Genomic DNA, 21,242 nt, shown 5'->3' with positions numbered 1-21,242 from the left:
GGTAATGAGAGATGGATTCAGTACAATAACAGGAGGGGATTGCAAATCAGAAAACTTTGTGGAATCTGTTTGGATGCAACTAGAAAATAGCCAGGGGTATCAGATACTGGTTGTAGTTACTTTTAGGCCAAATAATAGTAGTGTGGGGCACAATACGTATCAGGAGATGAGAGAAGCTTGTAGAATGCACAATGAAGTAATCATTGGTAACTTCAATCTGTATATAGACTTAATAAACCAAAGCAGCAGCAAAGCTAAGACGCCAGTGTCTGAAATGCTTTAGACAGTTTTCACATTTGGATCTTATTTAGTCATGGAAAAGGACCAACTAATAATCTTCCTGTAATAGAATCTTTATGGATGAGTGACTACAATGTTAGAATTTTACATTATGTTCGAAAATGAGTCGTGCAACCTGAAGCAGGGGTTTTAAGTTTGAATAAGGGAAATAGTGAAACGTGAGCAGACTTGCTGAGCTGGATTAGACAAAGGCATGACACAGGCAATGGACAGTCTTTAATAGGTCAGTTAACTATAGTTGACAAAAGAAAGTTAAAGATTGCATAACATGAAAGAAGAGCCTTACGAAGTTGCCAGAATTAAGAGGGGATTGGGAAGTTTTTAGAATGCAAAGAAATTTTCCATAATTAGAAATCCAAATGACTATGGTGATTGAGCAGAAGAAGAAAATTAGTATTAACAAAGTAGCAATAGATGCTGAAACATCGATTTTCCTGGTCCTGTAGTGCTGCCTGACCTGCTGTGCTTTTCCAGCACCACACTCTTGACTGACCTACAATCTTCACTTTCTCCACAAAAGCATGAGTACAGGAGGAGTGACGTCTTGTTTAGACTGTGTCTGGCACACCATGTAATGCTGCGGTCTCCTTACCTCCGTAAGGATATTACTATCATAGGAGTGCAAAGGTTTACCAGACTGGTTACCACGATGGTGGAATTGCCTCATGGAGACAGATTGGGCAAACTGGATCTGTATGCTCTGGAGTTCCAAAGATTGAGAATTGGCCGAATTGCCTAATTCTGAGGGTGGTGAATCTTTGGCATTGTGCCCCGAAAGGTTGTGAAAGCTCACTTAGCCCATTATGCCATGGATAATTTACTTCAAAAGTAATCTATGGGGATACAGTTGTTAAAAGACATACAAGTTTTCAATCATTAAATGGCAGAGCAGGATCTATTGCCTGAATGGGTAGATAGTGAGATCTGCAGATGCTGGAGATCACAGTTGAGAGTGCGTTGCTGAAAAAGCGCAGGTCAGGCAGCATCCAAAGAATAGGAAAATCAATGTTTCGGACCAGAGTGAATAAAGGGCTCCAGCCCGAAACGTCCATTTTGCTGCTTCTTGGATGCTGCCTGACCTGCTGTGCTTTTCCAGCAACACACACACACAACACTCTTGTCTGAATGGCCCACTTCTGTTTCTCTTTTCCTAATGACATTCACAGATGCATACGTTCAAGGGTTGACAAAAAAAAACTTGTATTTATGTAACACATTTAACAACAAAATATCCCAAAGACCTGTACAGTAGCAGGAGAAAAAGTGTAACAAAACTATACAAGAAAGGAGAGTGTAGATAGCCAAAACTTTGATCAAGGTTAAAGATGAGTCTTAAGAAAAGAATGGACAAAGGTGGAGAGATGCAGCTTGGAGTCGAAGCATGACCAGCAAAAATCAGGAATAATTTAAGGTCAGATTTAGAGGAATGCAGATATCAGGGCTGGAATAAATCAGAGCTTGGGGGACTTGAAAACAAGGGCAAGAACTTTAAAATCATTGATCTATTTTAAAATCATTGCTTGATAGGCAAGCTCAGCAATGGAACTAATAAGAGCCAGAAGTTCATTTAGGATTAAATGTGACACCAAGGTTGCAAATTGACTGGTTTAATTTTAGACACTGCTTTGCAGCAGGGACAAAAATAACCGCTGCAGTTTTTCTGATATTTAATTCTATCCTATCAATTTATGAGAACTTCTTCCCTGGTCAACTGATTCTAACTATAGTTCTTTAAGAACCACCCTATAATTTTCTTTGAAAACAACGATAAATTCAAACATATTTAAGGGATTTGGACCAGAGTGTCTGCAGATACTTGTGAATGATCAATTATTTGGATTTTCAATCTGTAGGTGGAATAGGGAAAGGGTAGCAAGACTTCCACAGGAGGGGCCTTGTCAAAGTGCTACTCCTCCAGTACTACAAAATCTAAATATCTTTATATGCACGCGCATGAAAGCAAAAGGATGCTATGAGAAATTGCAAATACAGGGCAAAATATTTTCATCTTCAGCTAAACAGAGGATATTTAAATAGCACATCCATTCTATCAAATTGTAAAAGCGAAAATAATTTATTTTAACATGAAAATGTATATTCACCTCTTCCCTATAATTGCTGTTGAGCCATATACACTTGAAACTTCGTCTATTTTCAAAGTCTGTGATCTTCATTTTCAGCTACACAAAAAAAAATTTAGAAATGCTAAACAAGATTTTGCTTCATTGGCCTTTGCAGTGTAAAGTATATGGAACATCATACTTTAAAATTACCTTACAAAGAACATCTGTCACAGAAACTGACCATTCAACCTACCCAGTCAATCCAGCATTTGTGTTCCACTGCAGCTTGCTCTAATAGATAGTCCTGCATCCCCTTCTGCCTTATTTGATTACCCAGCCTCCAAGTATTGATATCCTTCCTTACTACTGGTTACAACAGAGCCAAACAGCTACTAAATTTTAAAAAAACTATTCTGAACACTTAAGATAGCCAAATTAAAAACAATGCAAGAAACTGAAGTGCAACTTTAAACAATGAGTTTTTGCTCCCATTCTTTCCAGAAACAGCACAAACCCCAAACACTGTCATTTAGGGTCTCTACACTCTTTTAAATACAATTCTACCTTTTCTGGGGTGGAGTCAGGAGCTATTATTGAAAAAGTTGGCAATTTCATTGACTCCTGTCAAGAATTGCAAACAAGACACTTAAGTTCTCCAGACTTAACTGATTGTAACAATACTTAAGTAGTTTTAAAACTTTTAAACCGCAGCATAGCATTTCTCCCTAGCCGATTGGGACAATTTAGGGCAGCGTAATGGCCGAGTGGTTAGCACTGCGGCCTCAGTGCCAGGGATCCAGATTTGATTCCAGCCTTAAGCGATTGTTTGCGTGGAGTGTGCGCATTCTTTCCGTGTCTGTATGAGTTTCCTCCCACCAAAGATATGCAGGCTCGGAGGATTAGCCAATGAAAATGTAGAGTCCCAGTGATAAGATAGGGGATTTGGTCCCAGTGGAATGCTCTTCAGATAGTCAGTGTGGACTCGATGGCTCAAATGGCTGACTTCAACACTAAGAATTTTATGATTTAAGAAAGCAGATTCCTTTTGTTAACAGTTTCAATAAAAGGTCTGCAATTTGATGGTCAGGTCCTTAAAACTTTGAACCTACTTAAAACTAAACCTCAGCCTATTTTTATCAATGATGCTTGCAAACAGCTTTTAATACCATTTCCTGATGACTGCCCTAAATCAAAATCCAATAAATGGTTACCAATACTTTCTGTAACTACAAAGAAAAGGCAAAATTGCTATTAACTCCAGAAAAGTGAACATTTAATTGTTCCATAAATTGACAGTTTTTTTTAAAAACTGAAAAGAAAATGCAAAATTCTATCAAAAGCTCTAAAAACTGATAAATTTGGATTATAACATGTTAATTCCAGAATTAGTACAAATAAACATTTAGATTTGCAAGTTACAATGCTTAGTCATTGTAGATTTATCTTCTGATCTTTACACCTGTAATAAAGGGTCAAGTATAAACATACTTACTTGCTGATAATAGAGTTTCTTTGGTTGCCTCGGCTTGAAAAACTGTAGCAAATCTCTAAGTGTGCCTTCATAATTATGCCTGAGAGGATTACCAGGCCCATCCCTGTAACTTTTAACAATAAATTTCTTTAATTTTAGGCATTCTTAATTGCACTCAATTTAGTATCAATGATTTCTTTAAAAAAATGACATTTCAGATTGCAAGACCACTGAACAGAAGTTGGCATCACATATTCCAGATTAAATTTACCAAACATACATCTGAATACAGCTCCTCCTCCTGTCCAATGATGTGTTTGACTACCACCTTTGGCACCTGGCCACAACTTTCCATTTCAGACATTATCTGGATTTAATCATTGATCCTTGGGTGTACAGGACAATTTCAAAATTTGCAACTGACAAAACTGGGAAGCAAAGTAAATAAGGATGACAGTTTCGAATTTCAGAAGGATATGGAGAAGTTGGTTAACATTGGAGAAGATGCAGAGGTGATTTGAGAGATTGGAATTTCTTAAACCTGGAACCAGTTGTAAAAGATACATTCAAGAAGGGCTATTTTCCTTAGAAGAGGAATGGCTTAGAGGAGACCAGACTGAAATATTGAAAAATCAAGGAGGGTTCAGACAAGAGTAGAATGAAGAAAAAAATGCTCTTACTCTTGAAAAGGGTTTGAGAACTAGGTCATATGAATTCAACTTTTTTTTCCCCAAACAGAAAAAATCTTTACACATCAACTGAAAGATCTTTACAGTTGGGATATAATCACCTTTGACTGAACTAAGTCAAATTTACTTGTTTAGTGGATAGTCTAATTTATGAAGCCTGAACACGAACATTATGGTGACACTGGTGAAACTGAAAAACAGATTTAATCATACAAATTGCACAGATTTGATGATGTGTGTGTGCAAGATTTAATTTTCATTCAGTTCTATATTATGCCACTCAAATACACTGATAACAAAGCCTGTATTTGAAAATTACCAGAAAACAGTTGATTTCAAACAAAAGGATATTTATTATCCTACCGGGTGCTATTGCTAACAATGTGAAAATAATTATTTTTCCACTTCCATCAGTAATGATTGAAAAATAAATAAATTTCTTATCTTTTGTCAATGAATATAAGCTCGACAGTTACGTAGTCTTACCCTTGAGACTTGAAGAACTGAAGCAACATTGGGTCAGTATTTAGTCGTTGCGCTACAGTCTTGGCAACCTATCAACAACAAAAAAAATCAGTATTATAAGCTGCCTGCTAATGGTGGGGGTTATAAAAAAAATTCAACTCAGTTCTCCAGAATAGACACATGCATCATGGAACACAATTAATATTCAACTTAAAATCACTTGGTACTAACTTTTGTTTTGTACTACACAAATTTAATAACCTGTAAAAACAAACAGGGAAAATTAATGAAATTATCTAAATGAAATGAGTTGTTGCTGCTTCAGGGTTACAAAATAAAATCACAATTTAAACAAGCCTAAAATCGTACAGAAAACATTCATGGTCAGACTCTTCAAAAACAAAGCCTCTGCAAGAACACTTTATTGGAAGAGTTTTGGATTTTTCTTTCATCGTCAACTGACTAAACTAAAATCAATACATACATTCAGCTTCACACAAAAATATTAAATTACCGATAGAATACCATATATTTAAGGTGAGTTGCCATACCAGGATTATCAATTCCCACTCCTTTCTCAGCTATGGCCAGGCTGTGAAAGAATGATCATAACTTTGGAATGTTTGACCCAGAGATTACCTTCAAATTATTTAATCCACTCCATCACCAAGGTCATCAACTTTCACTTCCATATCACCAACTCTGTTGCTGCCTTACCTTATCTGCTATTAAAAAAAGCCAACCTATAATTTTATTATTAAGTTTGACTATTCTGAAGCGACCATAGTGTCTCTCAACTTTCAACCGCTAATTTGACCATTTCCAAAGGAAGATTTTCCCCATGTTCCAACTTTCAGCAATCCCATTCAGTCACTGACTTGTTTGCATGCAGCTCAAGAACAGATTTTAAAAACCTCATCCTCATTAAATCCCCAACAGATTTCTGTCTCAGCTTTGCAACCTCCATCAGCTCTACAAACTCAACGCCACAATCTTTGATGAGAAGTTGTAATAACAGGAGTGATTTAAAAAATCCTGGAACTTTCAGCAAATAAAAACTGAAAGAAAAACAGGTCTCTGCAGACTGAAATGAATTTCTAATTAAATAGGCATCACTTAACTTTCTAGTACTGGTTCAATATGCCCAAATTAATTTATCAGGCAGTTCAGTAATCTAATTCTCAAATACACCAATAGTTTAAATCTTCGTACCTGAAAGTAGTTCATTCGATTAGACAGAGTGACCACAAATCCCGGATCATTAGGGATAGTTTTATCACAGAAGATGACATCAACTCGATGGTAGAGATCTCTGAAATAATCTTTTGCTGTTGGTAACTCACTCGAGTCATTTTCTGGGTCATCCCTGAAAATCAGACAATATTAGTGATTTCAAGTACCCGAAAGATTTTGTCTTTTCGAGATTGCACTTATGTTTTTCAGAGCAAATTTTGCAGCTGTGCCACACACCCAAAGATGTGCATTTTTTGGTAAACCTTAGATTAAAAGCATGGTAGACAGTGGCTTGTGCTTTACATCGTTACTATTAAGAGCACTGCATTTGGATAGTAATTAGAGAGAACAAAAAAAAACAAAACCAAAAAAAATCGGTCATGACGTTCAGATACTATTCAAGTGCAACGTGAAGCATCAGAATTATTTTAAACATATTGAATGAAATTTGCAGTCCCCCTTAGACCCATCCAACCACATGACATGGAAACAAGCCCTTTTATACAGAGCATCAATTTCAGTAACTAATTCTACACTTATCACTTAAAATTTATTTCTGCACATTACACAAGTATCTTTGATAGGAAATAAAAGCTGGATAGTGCATTCTCAATGCAAACTTATGTTTTAATCACATATGCTCATTTAATACTTCAATTATTTCAGCCATTGAAAGGATTGATCAATACATTTAATTAAATAGATTGTCAAGACTAGAAATAGATGTGCAGCTACTGTATGAAAATTAGAGCTAGTAAACTGTTTGTACTTGCAAGATGTTTATCCCTTGCATTACAAACTTTTAGTTTGTATTTATAGAATCTATTATAAGACAAGAACAGGAGCAGGAATAGGCCATTTGGGCTTCGAGCCCACTCCACCATGATGTCACAATTATAGCTAACCTATGTCCATACTCCACATATCTGCCTCTGGTCCATATCCAGTGATAGCTTTTTGTTAAGCAAAGTTGTCAGATTTTTAGATTAACAATTGATTCAGTATCCACAGCTGTTGGCAGAAGACAGTTCCAAAGATATAGTGGGCAGCATGGTGGCACAGTGGTTGGCACTGCTGCCTCCGCGCCAGAGACCCGGGTTTAATTCCCGCTGCGGCCAAACATCTGCGTGGAGTTTGCACATTCTCCCCGTGTCTGTGTGGGTTTCCTCCAGGTGCTCTGGGTTTCTCCCAGAGTCCAAAAATGCGCAGGTTAGGTGAATTGGCCATGCTCAATTGCCCATAGTGTTAAGTGAAGGGGTAAAATATAGGTAAATGGGTCTGGGTGGGTTGCGCTTCGGCGGGTCGGTGTGGACTTGTTGGGCCGAAGGGCCTGTTTCCGTACTAAATAACCTGAATCTAATCTAAATATACTACCCTGCTTGTGCAGAACTGCTTTCAAACATCTCTCCTGAATGGTTTAGTCCAATTCTCAGATTACTTCAAGAATCTCCAACAAGTTGAAAAAGTTTATCTCCCCTGTCTTTTTGTTAATATTGTGAAGACTTATAGATCGTGAGACATACTTGTGATACCAAATTAAGTGCCATTAGCAAGTACCTGGAAAATTAGATTTTCTTTGAGTAATGTCACTGTGTAGCTGATGCTATGAGAAATGGCATAGAATGCAAGGAAACCAGAATAAATTGCTCAGAACACCTGAACAAACAATGAGAATGCAGGCAGGAAGGTAATTCCAGGTAATTTGCAGGCCCGGACTAATTAGCTAAAAATGAAACTGTATGAGTGCAGTCCTACTCAGCAAAAGACTGGCGGAAAAGAATAATGTGGTCAAGTGTGCTAATGCCTGCAGGCTGGTTAAAAAAAGGGGGGAAAACTCAACTTGGGTACCATGGCAAGGATTGCAATCTGTAGTCTGGGAAAGTTGGCAGCATTTGGAAGGCAAAAAAAAACACACACATAGCTAAGACATAAGAAACAAAAAAGACAGTTCAAGCAGGGTAGTAGATTACAATGGTTAAAATAAAATAACTTGATAGAATTCTGAAATTAAAACCAGAAAGTGCTGGATAAACCCAACAGGTCAGGCAACATCGGCAGAAAGCCATGCAATCAACATAATCTGAAGTGAAAATGAAGCACAAACAGGACAAAAATGCTACTGAAAAGGGCAATGGGTTTGCTCGTTAGTCTTCAGGGTTTATGCTGCATCAGTAGAGATGGTCAAATAGGGGTTCTAATTTGGACCAACAGTATATCATCACCAGCGTAAGTAAACTGTGGTGCCCAACATGGGGCGTTGCAAGTTGGCAATCACCACCTAGCACACAAGCCAAGAGTCACTCACTACATTCAACAGAAAACAAAAAAAGGATGATGTGCAATAATGAAGAAATAAAATATGACCCACATATAGGAAAATATATTTAAGATTGAAAGGTGTATCTCATTACCCAAGTAACTGCACCACATATACAGGAGTTGCACATTAACCACAAAAAAAATCTGAAAAAATGTTGATGATTCGGCAAACACAAGACTGCCAAAATTACCTACTGATTTTGATATGCAGTCATGCATTCAGACCGTTGAACGCTACTGACAGGTATCTCAAAGTTATGGATGCTCCACTGAGCATATTAAAGATTGAGACTTCTAGCACAGGAAACTGACATGGGAAATGGGCAAGGAAGTAAAGTTGGGATGGAAGGTTAGCGATCTCTACTGAAAAGCACAGTGGGCTCAGTGGTCAAATGAACTTATCAAATTTCTTATGCCTGTATAGCATGCAAGACTTGAACAAGATTCAACATTGAAATTCACATGAATCAAATTTCAAATTCAATACTGCACTATTGATTGCAAAGTGAAAATTTAAACCAGTTAGATAATAATTAAGACAGCACTGGATAGCACATGACAGCCAATTGAATCTCTACGCAACAAATATACTCGATTTTGATAAACTAGCTCATTTTCGGGCTTTCATTTGTCCCTCCAACACTGAATACCACATATTGCCAATTGTAAGGAGAAACATGCAAAGGCTAGGCAATTTCATTACCCAATGTGGAAGCAAGCTGTGGTCTGGAGCCTGTCACAAATGAGCAGTAACTCACACTGATGTTTTGTGCGTCTGCTGGATGGATTACATTGAGCTGGGGTAGCAATTTTGACACCTGCAAAATACTGGAAAAATAAGGTGGAATATGCTTTCAGCCACCAGATTGGCAAGAAATCAAATAGCTTCAAGCATCCAGTGTCACTTTCTACAGTCGAATTTTCAATTTCTTGAAAATGCCCACTAGAAAGAAAACCAAACTGCAAGTAGTATCACTGCAAACTTCAACTCAAACTTGTTTAAAAATTGCATTCATTGCAGATTTTGAGATGCTTCCCCCAGCTCAAACCATTACGCTGACCCTTGGCAAAATAAATAGCACAGTGACAACAGTAAATTAAGATGATTAGAGGGACTGGTTGAATTCTTGTCCACACCCAAGTTAACCGGTGACTGTAGGACAGAGATTGGGCACTACAATTAACATCAAGGACCAGGAATTTGTTTAGAAAGGAGGAATCCCACACCAAACACTAACTTTGACGAAGTGCACTTTGTCAGACTTGGATCAAGGACAATGTGTACCTTGGGTGAGATGCCTTCCACTGCTGAATAACCTGCCCAAGCAGTGGGCGATTTGGGCAACACACACCAAAATTAAGACTGTTGGAACCAGTGGCATCTTACCCAGGCAAGTGACACTATCCTCCTCTGAATGGAAAAGAAAACTGGCAAGATAAAAGGTCTCACCAAAATATTAATTTACAACATAAAACTGTCTGAGTTGCTGTTCACACTAAGCAAGTAGAATTAGAAATACAGACATTAATTCTGTTGCTCCAGTGGCACGGTGCTTTCTGTATTCAAATATTCTTTCGAGGTTTTATCTATGTCTTTCAGAATTAGAGTGACAATAAATAATAAATTACTGTATGTACTGTGGGCCATTTGCATAATTGAAGGATTTTCGCTCCCTAGAAAATAACAAAAATGAGGGGGATCAGAAGATTTCCCATATCTGTTTCAAAAAGGAAACAAAAGAGCCAATTAAAAAAAAAACTTTCCAGGAAGAAATGCCTCTTTCAGAGGGCCTGTTTCCTTATCGTAGAAACCATTCCGCAAGAACCTCTGCAACATCTCGAAAGATTGAGAATTCACTTGATTTAGTTGATCTGTCTGAACATTTTCAAAAAAATCTGTTTAAATGCTACAATACAAAAAGTACACTCTCCTGGAACTTTACAATTACTTCGTCCCCAATGCAGACTAGAAACGGTGCAGGTCAGGATACCAAAATGATACACTGCTAAGATGAGATCCATTAAATTTTCCAGTAAATCATTACTTACTTTTGAAATACGATGATGTCGCCATCCATGAGCTCATCAAGTGCTTTATCAAGGGACACTTCATAATCCTGAATTCTCTCAGTTAAATTGGGTTTTACTTCCTAAAAGAAAAGAATTTAACAGTTTTATAAAATTAAAATCACAAACCAATGGCACACAGTTAGTGCAGTGACTAGAAAAGCAAACAAAACCATTGTAGCTAGATACAAATGTAATTGATTACTCAAAGATTTGAATTTTACAATAACTTCCATAGATGGAAAATGCAAATAACATTCCTGACCTTTTCAATACCAAGTGTGCTCTTCAGTGTTTTAACTTTCAATTCTGTCCAGCCCAACTATGTTGTGTTCAAGACTAAATAGCAATGGTGACCGTGTGGGTGTGAGAATTTAAAAAAACATGCCTTTCATACACATAAGCTTTCGTATACAAATGGAATCTACACCACCTCTGCAAGGTAAACGATTGTATAACCCTTCTTGTAGCACTTCAATAAGTTTGACCCATTACTTTATGTACGAGAGGTTGCATAAGCAACCCCAAATTTTCATGATTTGGATGCATACTCTGTCTACAGGCTAAGTGCCTATAATGTTTTAAGTTCAGTTTTGGAAAGCTGTTTGTAACCCCCTCAAATCAACAACTTTTTTGTTTATTTCTCCAAAAAGAAATTCTTTGATATTAAATTTAAAATAGTGTTGTATTTTAATGAAACTATATTACTGATATTGCGCAAAGTACATCTGGATATCATGTTTTCATACCTCATAGAGGATAAGGCTAGTTCCTTGCGGAAACCCTGCTCTCTCACACATAATTGGCAGTAAATCACCTGTGTAAAATAAATATAACAATCAATTATTCCTGAATAATCTCAAATTTTTGTTTCCCCAAACATTCAGTTCTCAACTTACGTATTTTACACGATATAGGGGTGTAGATATGTCCACAGTAATTCAAGCTCCGTGTTTTTGGATCATACATCTTTAAAAATAACATTACATCATCTAAAGAAAAAGACAAAGCATTAATATACTGTACACGTGCAATCAATTTTCTTTATTATTAGGGTGCAGTAATGGAGCATTTTCATCTCATCCTTTCAAGCTATGTCCTCAAGCAAACAGGTACGAAAATTAAAAACTGAAACACTGCACAACAACACTGCAGTATACTTTTACATAGACTTACGATCTTTATCAAATTTGGGCAGCGTTGCTCCACTTGCAGCTAACTCTGGATCGACCGTTTCTAGAAATATTGTCCATGGGTTATCATTATCACTCAGTTCAATCATCTATGAAATAAAACAGATTTTAGGTTGTAAAATTGCTGTGATTTCAAGAGTTCAGTTAATGTATCAACATATTTGCTGACAACATTTCTGTATTAACATGTCCCTATACATCCACAGATGGCTCACTGGTTCATTATTATAGTGTTACAGCGACTAATATAGCTAGATGCAGAAATACGACCGATCTTTCAATGTTGCTTTCAGTCTGCTTATCCTCTGACAATTATTTCTAATTGGCATTATGGCGTTGCAAAGGGAACAATTTTCTGCCTCACCTAAGCATTAAAATATGAAGTCTGGCAAATCTAATCCTCAACTATACTGTGCAGGATAAGCTTCGAGTAACATCATTCAAACAAGCACACTAAGGCCAGAGTAAAATGAGCAAAGTTCATTAGTATAAGTTATCTAAACTATTTGTTCAACTATGATTCACTTTTATTATGAGTCAAATCATATGAATGTGACAGATTGTTGTATAACCCTAATTCATGAAATATACAAATGTTGTGACAGAGTACATTTCCTATCCTTGCTTGCAATGTTACATGATTATCATACCGCAGAATAAAATATCAACTTCTCAAATGTAGAATTTGACTGCTAGTTCTCAGGTGATGTATTACCAAGTGAAGGCTAAGTTTGAGTGAAACTTCACATGATGCTTTTTTAAATGCAGAATTTTCAAAAATGACTGCCCTGTCCTTCTGCTGCAAATTGCACAAAACTGTTAAAGAGCAAAATTGCTCAAGATGAGGAAGCATATTTGTCACTGTCTTTAAATAGCTCGGTTATGTTGTTATTTTGTTACAAATGTCAAACAAATTTGAAATATGAAACATTATCTTGAAAAGGACGGTCCATCAAAGGAACCAGTTTCCTCATTCTTTTTAGAATTATACCAATGGTGTCTTCCGTGCCTTAGATACGAACTATTTACCCCTAAACCTCTTTGGAGAAGTCTCACTTAAGAGAACCATTCAACATCAGATCCATTCTTCTCTGCTTTGTCAAGTTGTGCAGAAGGCAGCCCGTGACACCACATTTGGCAGACAGCCCTGAGGATCTCAGTTGGATGGCTGCCCCAGCAGGTCCAAACAAATATGAGTCATCATAAGACCAACTGCCTACTCAATGGTTACCCATCTAGTTACATACTGTTGACATGCATATCCTAAGCCTCAATGTTAGCTGCTCACACGAGTGAGAAACTCCAATACTTATGGGAATATTCAGCATAACCTGGAGATCCACCCACAAAAAAGTGGTCTTATGAAATGAAAACTGAATTATCTAGGTTTAACTCCAAATCGAACTAACCTTGGGATTCAGTGCACTTTTGAAGGTTCTACACTGAAGAAGTGAAATCTTTCCTGTTGAAAGAACCAAGCTAGTCCGGACACCAAAATGGATTCAGTCTGTGATCCACAGACCTGGGAAAATCCAATCCATAGTATTGAAGCATATGGCCTACATGTCCAGCCCAATTATCTATTGGGCTGGAATCTTACGCACTCCCCTTCCTTTGTAACAAGTTACCCAACAACCCTTTTGCAATGAGGTTGTAAAATCCTATATACAATCTTAGCCTATCCGCAAAACAGCCATGCTGTCAAGGCTAAGCATCACAACCAACCTCAGTGACAGGCAATGGGTGCACAGCGTTTCCTGAAAACCTTAAACCCACCTACAGCATGACATCGAGGTCAGCAATTGCTTGCCTGAATAAGCACTGCCTTCAGAAACATCAGTGCTCCAAAATACCCCAAGAAGCTATGATTCTCATGTGATGGCTCCTTTTACTCTAATTTTGGTTAAAAGAAGCAAATTTCTGTATAGGATATCCATCCCTCTGTAAACTTCAACATCCTTTTCCTTGCAACAGCCAACAAAGCCTTGTATTCTGTTTACTCCAGGAAAAACCACAATAATATTACAAAACCTACGTAAGGATTTAACCTGTTATTCACACACTTACAGTTTTGTTGCTGTCTGCTTCGAAGTCCAACATTGCCGGTCTCTTAGTCCCATTACTCCGGGCCTGCATTGGCCACAAGCGTATCTGTTCCTGTGGATAGCCCTGGTTTGAAGCAAAATCCAAACATTAGACTGAAACACATAAAAGCATCATGTTACCTTTACTGAAGACCTGAGTCCAGCATTTGAATTTCATAACAAAATGTTAACAAACAGAAAGCTCGTCTTTAGTACTCAACATTTAGAAGTGATTTGGAGATGCCGATGTTGGACTGGGGTGTACAAAGTTACGGATCACAACTGCAGTTTATTTGGAAGCACTAGCTTTCAAAGCGCTGTTCCTGTATCAAGTGATTGCGAACCATCTGAAGGAGCAGCACTCTGAAAGCCAGCGCTTCCGAAGAAACCTGTTGAACTATATAACCTGGTGTTGCGATTTGTAACATTTAGAAGAAAATTGAACATAAAATGGTGCATTTTGCTTAATTTAATCTCAGAATATTTCAGAAAGTGAGGTGCAGGTCATGCTTGGTTCATCACTACACTACATAAACAAATACTTCAGGACAATGCCATGTGAGTGCACTCAGTGAGGGGATCATTTTTGGACTGTTCTAATTGGCCTTCTCTGGATTGGAGTGAGGAAGAAGTGGCCATGGTTTCTATTTGTAACCCCATTAATTAATAGCAGAATTAGGCTATTTGGCTCATCAAGTCTGCTCTGCCATTTGATGATGGCTGACAACATTTCTTAACCCCACTGTCCTTCCACCTATCATTGATGTCATCTATAATAAGGGAGGCACAGTCGCAAGCACTGCTGCCTCATAGCATCAGGGACCTGGGTTAGATTCCAGCCTTGTGACCGCGTGTGGGTTTCCTGAGTGTGCTCTGGTTTCTACGCACAGTCCAAGTTAGGTTAATTAGCAGTGCTAAATTGCTCAGACTGTTCAGAGATGTGTAGGTGCATCACTCGGGTAAATACAAGGTTGGGGGAATAGGTCTGGGTGGACTACTCTGAGGGTTGGTGTGGACTCGGTGGGCCAAAGGGCCTATTTCCATACACTGGAGATTGTATGATACACAGACGTAGCAGCAATACGTTCCTTTGTGTAAATTGTAAAATGTAAATATTAATGGCCTCCATGGAATTCTAACAGTCACCAGCTCCCACGCTGATAAACACTTGCCCCCACTCTCTGCCTTCCGCCAGTCATCTAAATCCTCTATCCATGCCAACACTGTCTAAAATGATGGGCTCATACCTTATTGAGCAGCCTCCCACATGGCACCTTGTCTAAAGCTTTCTAGAAAGCCAAACCGATCATACCCAATGGCTTTTGTCTAACTTGGTCCTACCTTCTCAAAAGAATGCTAACATTTTTGAGGCATGACCTCACCTTGCCAAACCATACTGACACAGCCTTATTTTATCATTCACTTCTAAGTACTCCACACATTCATATTTTAATCACAGACTAAAATCTTACCAATGGACAATTGGCCTACAACTTCCCATCTTCTGCATCCTTAATTTCTAATTTCACAAAAGGTGTTAACATGAGCAATTTTCCAGTCTTCTGGATCCTCCCTGACTCCAGTGATCCAAAGTCTCCACAATGTCCTCAGGCATCTCCTTCAGATCCTGGGGTGTAGTCCAACTGGTCCGAGTGATTTATCCTGTCAGCTTCCTCAGCACCTTTTTAATGATAGCCAATCCATTCACCTTTGCCCCTTGATGCTCGAAGTTCTGGTAAGCTACTGGTGTATTTTACTGTGAAGACTGATGCAAGATACCTAAATCAGATTCTCTGACATTCCCAAGTTCCCTATTACAACTCCTCCAAGCGCATTCTGCAGCCCCCAATATCTTGCCCCTCTCACATTTTGCATGGCTAAAGCACCTCTTGCAAGTCTTGTATATTACTAGTTAGCTTATCCTCATTTCATTTCTCCCCCCCTTTATTGTTTTCAGAGTTGTCCTCTGCTGGATTTTGAAATCTTACCAATCCTCTGGCTTCCCACTAATTGTCACCACATTGCAGGCTTTAATGTTGTTCCCGATTTCCCTTATCGGACAGCCTGATCATCCCGACTGAAGTCGCAAAGTGCTCTTAAATGAGAGTTGAACAAAAGGTATCTAGGTCGGCTATGATTCTTTTCAGTTCAAAAGAATCAGCTAAAACTGGACATATGAACAGCAACTGGACATGTCAAAATTAATGCCAAAATCAATAACTCATCTCCACAACAGGATAGACATTATTTTGGTTCCATGCCTTTTTACTCATTCTTTTGCAGTATCACTGACTAGGCCAGCATTTATTGACCATCCTCGAGAAGAGGGCAGTTATGTTTGGTGACTTTGGGATAGATTTGGAAAGCACAGCCCCACACTCCATACCATTTAAAAGGCATCAGTCATGTGCTTGCGATCATCATTTGGGTTTAAGGTAGAGGAAAAATACATTTCATTTCTGCACGCATAGCTTGCTTCTTTTAACAAATGTTTAGTAAGTTTTAAACAGCATGTTCAAACAATTTCCAATAAAGCAAGCAACTTCAGCCAAATAGTTAAGTTTCCTGGCCAGTTAGTTAATAACATTCTTAGAAAGTTGAACTTTTATGACAGAGTAAAGACAGACCAGGGGCCAGAATCTACTTTCAGCTTTAGTTTGAGACAGGGCTTTCCTTAAAATCCAGCTGGGCAAAGTCAGTTAAGTAGCTAGTGTCTGTCTCTCCAGGAAAAACAATGAAGAAAATCACATCTGGTGAACATTATCAAAAATCAATGAAAGAAACAATTGCAAAGTCATCTACTACATAAAAATTTAAAAAGAATTAAGATAGGACTGATACTTAACTGGAGTTGAAAGGTTTGGAAAGATATTGCTGGGAAGAGGACACACATTTTTGGTGCTGATATGAAGATCTGAACCACCTTATCTATACACAGTTCCCCCATTTATGCAATGAAATTTATTTTGTTAAAATGGACATGGACAAACTTGTGCAGTTGTGTTTAGTGCCTCTCTACCATTGTAACCAAACTGAAAATGAAACATGTGATTTATCAAGCAAGGATTAAGAGTTCCAACTTGCTCAGTTTTACCAAAAGCTGTGATCATAACATTACTGTCATGCAGTGAAATATTAATTTAGATTTCAAGTTTGAATTGGACAATAAACACTACCTCAGACTCAAGAATGTTATTGCTAATCCAAGTCTGATGTCTCAAATGAAATATGCTTACTTTCAATTACTTGTTTTCAATTGAGCAATACTGCTACTGGATTAATATTTCAGTTTTTAATTATACAATACCCAGTACCTTCAGCTGTAAACCTGCGAGCGTTCCAAAATGAATTCAATATCACCTTTCTGCTCTTACACAGCCATTCTAATGATGTAGTCATTCGATGACATAATAGCCTTCCTCTGCAGCAATATCCTTCAAGTTGCGTAATGTCAAACATTTCACACTGAAATACTCACCATTGTTTGAGAAAGATTTTGAACGAACTCTGCAAGTGTAGAGTTTTTCAGGACTTTGAACACTGTGTATTTCACTTTTTCTTCATCATACATGTCATTACCCTGATGTCCACAGAACTGGTCTTCTGTTACTATCTAAAGTAAACAAAGTGCAAAATCAGCTGCCAAGTTTTACTTTTAAACTAAAAAGTAAATGATACTGAAGTACAACTGTTGCGCTTTGTTTCTCAACCACTTAAAGCTGCTCTAAGAGATTCATCTCACCCAAAAAAGCTATGAATAAAATTGTAAATTGGTGGTGGGGGCACATATAATTAACAGTTGAAAACAAGCTCCTGGTTTGCTTAGCTCATTTAATCAACCTTACCTATATAGTCTCCAGAGTGCTTAGTGGCACCAATTGTGATCTTGCAATACAATTTACTAGTCAAAAGCCTGCACAACTATGGAGCCCTTTTCAACAGATTCCCAATCCATTCAGTCTTGCTGCATTATCCCCGAACCCCTTAAGTTCCTCAGTTAAATCTCTGACTATGTAGTCGATGACCAAGTATTATCTTGCACGCTGAAACAAACAACACACCCAATGATTGTTAATTTGAGGGAATAAAAACTTTGCATCTAAAGGTCATTCTAACTTAAAAATGAACTAAAATATCATGTGTAGCAAAACATCAAGCAATGCCACAGATGTGCTATGTTAAGCTAAATTATCAATTAAGACAACTTCCTTCAACCTTTCAAATGAGGATGCAATCCAAGAGCCTACAGGGCATCAATAAACTTAATAAAACATGTTCAACTAAGGATTCACTCAGACATTCTAGTTTTCAAGTGGGCTATCCAGCTCCTAAACCCACAAGAGGCAGCAAGTTACATACAATTAAAGTAGACAGGCAACTACTGTAAATCTGATTTAACATCAGAGTGCTGCAGTACCTGCACTTGCATGTAGAGGTGTGCTTCTTGTCTTTCCTTTCGTTTCTGAGCCTCCACCCTCTTCTCTTCTTGCAGGCGCTCCACCAGTTGCTGTGGAATGTTGTGGTCTGTAACAGCTTGTAATACCTCACCTTTAAAAAGATTATTCAAATAGATTTATGTTCACTTAAAACTGCCCAACATACAAATCTAAAATAGAAATATCATCACACAACTAGGGAAAATGAAGTCACTTCATGTCATCCTATAGACATGAAGTATTTCAGAATAACTAATCTACATACATCCTTTTATTGGCAAGTGTGAACATTTATAAAAATGATTTTGTAAGTCACAGAAAAATAAGTTATCCTGTTTCATCAATCTTCAGGAAGGAACACTGGCCAGGATATCTTAAGTAGTTACTGGTCTTCAAAATCGTGCTGTGATCACTTCGCATTAACTTGGTGAGGATCAACCTTAACAGATCAACATTTTTAAGAAAGTGGTGCACATACAGGTCAACATATCAAGTTTGCTTTTGACAAGAAAACTAATTATCTTGGTTGGTTTATTAAATATCTGGCAATATGCATTTTGAAGACAAATTTAAGGCAGTTCCACGCAGACCTACAGTGCACAAAATGGAATAAGATTACATAAACCCAATGACGTAGTTTCCATTAACCAATGCCCGACAAACATACTCACAGATTGACTTGGTTACTTGTTCTGCAATCACTCAAATACCACTACATATATTGAAAGCAACTGTGTCTAATCTGACAATGGCTTATGAAGTCCTACGATAAATGAGAACCCCCTTATCAATGGTTATCCATTTTTCAAAAGACTGTATTAATAGGATAAAGGTACAGAAAAATTTTCAATGGGTACTGAGCTCCCTATGCAGCATCAAAAACTTACTTAGTTTTGATTCTCTGACGTACACCATCATGTACGCATTCGTGCAGTGTCGCACAGATAAATCATCATCATGACCTCCATAGTTGTGTTCAATTGCCTCTTCTTTTGTACATCTTGATACAACGTCATCATCAAATTTACACCACTTGAACAGAGAAAATAAAATAGAATTAAGTCCTTCACTGCATCCCAAACATTTTGTATCAAACAAAAAGCAAGGCAAACCAAATCTGGTTAGAAATATCAGAACTATTTTGTTCAACTCAATTAACTGAAATGCTCGACAAAGTAGATGCTATGCTTCACAATGAGTGGCACTAATGATCCAAAAACAAAAAATAACCTAACACCTTGAACTATCGAAAAACTTACCAAATGTCTGCATATCAACTTAAGCAACTACTCAGTGCTGCATATTGTTGGGACTATAAAAGACATTTTTTAAAAAAAGGAATAAAACACTAAGTGCAATTCACAGGAACAATCCAAAGCACCACCCTTCTCATTACAAAAGGGAATGAGTATACAACACTTTTAATCAGAGTAATAAGCACGAACTTGAGACATTCTAACTGTTGTAAAGTATGTTGGCCTCTAGTTAAAAGCAATTAAGAAAAGTTACATCATTTTGCACTTCTAACTTAGAAATAAAACATGAGCTTTGTGGTAGGGTTTGAGTAGATGCAAAGTATTTGTTCAACTATTTTACTGATATCAAGAACTTATGTACCACAAAATAAGGTGTACAGATAAATATCCTATACCAACATAAGATGGCACACAGAAATTAAGTTGAAGAATCCCAGTATCAAAACATTCCTAGGTTCTCCTCTCCCCAGGTTCACTCCTCTCCCAGGGAGCAACCCATTTGCTCTTGGACTTCACGAGTTGCTGTCAAGCTCCAGTTACTCTCCCAGAATGGTTATATTCCACCCAAAGTCACTGCCACTAAGGAAGCAGGGCTTTAAAAAAAATATATACATTCTTCTGGTTGTTGTACTTCAGTATCATGTAAGACAGTGCACAACTCCACATATAAACAGCAATGGGCAGTTGCATTAAAAAATGCCAATCAAACCACTCTGGACCATGACTTAACACAATGCAAGTAGTCAGTATATTTATTCCACTGGCAAATCTGCCACTTGTATCTTATCAAAAATTATCTTGATGTTCTGTAATACACGCATTGGAAAAAAGGTAAAGAAAACAAGAGCAAAATTTCACATGCTGCTTCGGAAGATATTTGTTAGACACATCATCAGTTTATCATTTCCTCTTAAATTTGGTTATTTTTAATTTGACAATGCAGAGTTTCAGTTGGCTCAAAGACTGAAGTTAAATTACAGATGTAATACAGTCTTTGGGTTACACCAGACGAGGTTACAATTTTTAAATCATACACTGTAAAATGTTAACGAGGGACAAGGAAGGTTGTCTGGGACAAACGCTTGTTGACCATTAAACATTCACATTTGTTAAACAGGTAGTCAATAGATTACAACAGAACATTTTCTATCATAAGGTGTAGGATGCTGGAAAAGCACAGGTCAGGCAGCATTTGAGGAGCAGGAGAGTCAACATTTCGGGCAAAAGCCCTTCATTGGGAATGAGGCGGTGAGATAAATGGGAGTGGGTAGAGCTGAAGAGAACCTTCCCTCAGCCCCAACCCCCCTCCCATTTATCTCATCACCCTGTCTGCTCATAGCCTCATTCCCAATGAAGGGCTTTTGCCTGAAACGTCAATTCTCCTGCTCCTCGGATGCTGCCTAACCTGCTGTGCTCATACAGCACCCCACACACTACTCTAATCTTTAGCACCTGCAATCCTCACTTTGTCTCTCTTTCTCTCATAAGCCACTCATTGTTAAGTACCTGCTTAAGAAAGCGACAGCTACCACATTATCAACTACGAGCGTGAACAGCAACCTAAACTCTAGCTTAGAAGCAATCTTTTCCAGCAAGGATATTTGTCACTTGTGCATAGTAGCCATAAACAGTGTTCAAGAGGAACCTTGAATAACAAACAGTACTC

At 37.8% G+C, this 21,242-nt stretch overlaps 1 protein-coding gene across 4 annotated transcripts in view; it reads right to left on the bottom strand.

The window, feature by feature from the left end:
- usp7 (ubiquitin specific peptidase 7 (herpes virus-associated)) overlaps window positions 1-21,242 on the bottom strand; it is a 97,826-nt gene that overhangs the window by 12,545 nt on the left and 64,039 nt on the right. For 2 of the 4 annotated variants that reach the window (XM_060840502.1, XM_060840504.1), the window contains exons 14-25: window positions 19,208-19,352; window positions 18,302-18,432; window positions 17,363-17,497; window positions 13,868-13,969; window positions 11,784-11,889; window positions 11,507-11,599; window positions 11,357-11,424; window positions 10,590-10,690; window positions 6,201-6,354; window positions 5,010-5,077; window positions 3,856-3,964; window positions 2,403-2,480 (exon numbers count right to left, since the gene is read on the bottom strand). In XM_060840502.1, coding sequence (XP_060696485.1) covers window positions 2,403-2,480; window positions 3,856-3,964; window positions 5,010-5,077; window positions 6,201-6,354; window positions 10,590-10,690; window positions 11,357-11,424; window positions 11,507-11,599; window positions 11,784-11,889; window positions 13,868-13,969; window positions 17,363-17,497; window positions 18,302-18,432; window positions 19,208-19,352 — 1,290 coding nt within the window. The remainder of the gene's footprint in view (window positions 1-2,402; window positions 2,481-3,855; window positions 3,965-5,009; window positions 5,078-6,200; window positions 6,355-10,589; window positions 10,691-11,356; window positions 11,425-11,506; window positions 11,600-11,783; window positions 11,890-13,867; window positions 13,970-17,362; window positions 17,498-18,301; window positions 18,433-19,207; window positions 19,353-21,242) is intronic. The other 2 variants (XM_060840503.1, XM_060840505.1) reach the window with 1 other exon arrangement.

The sequence above is a fragment of the Hemiscyllium ocellatum genome, chromosome 20, assembly GCF_020745735.1.
Source record: "Hemiscyllium ocellatum isolate sHemOce1 chromosome 20, sHemOce1.pat.X.cur, whole genome shotgun sequence".
Lineage (NCBI taxonomy): Eukaryota > Metazoa > Chordata > Chondrichthyes > Orectolobiformes > Hemiscylliidae > Hemiscyllium > Hemiscyllium ocellatum.
The sequence above is the reverse complement of the archived record's forward strand: the minus strand, read 5'-3'. Positions and strand labels throughout refer to the sequence as shown.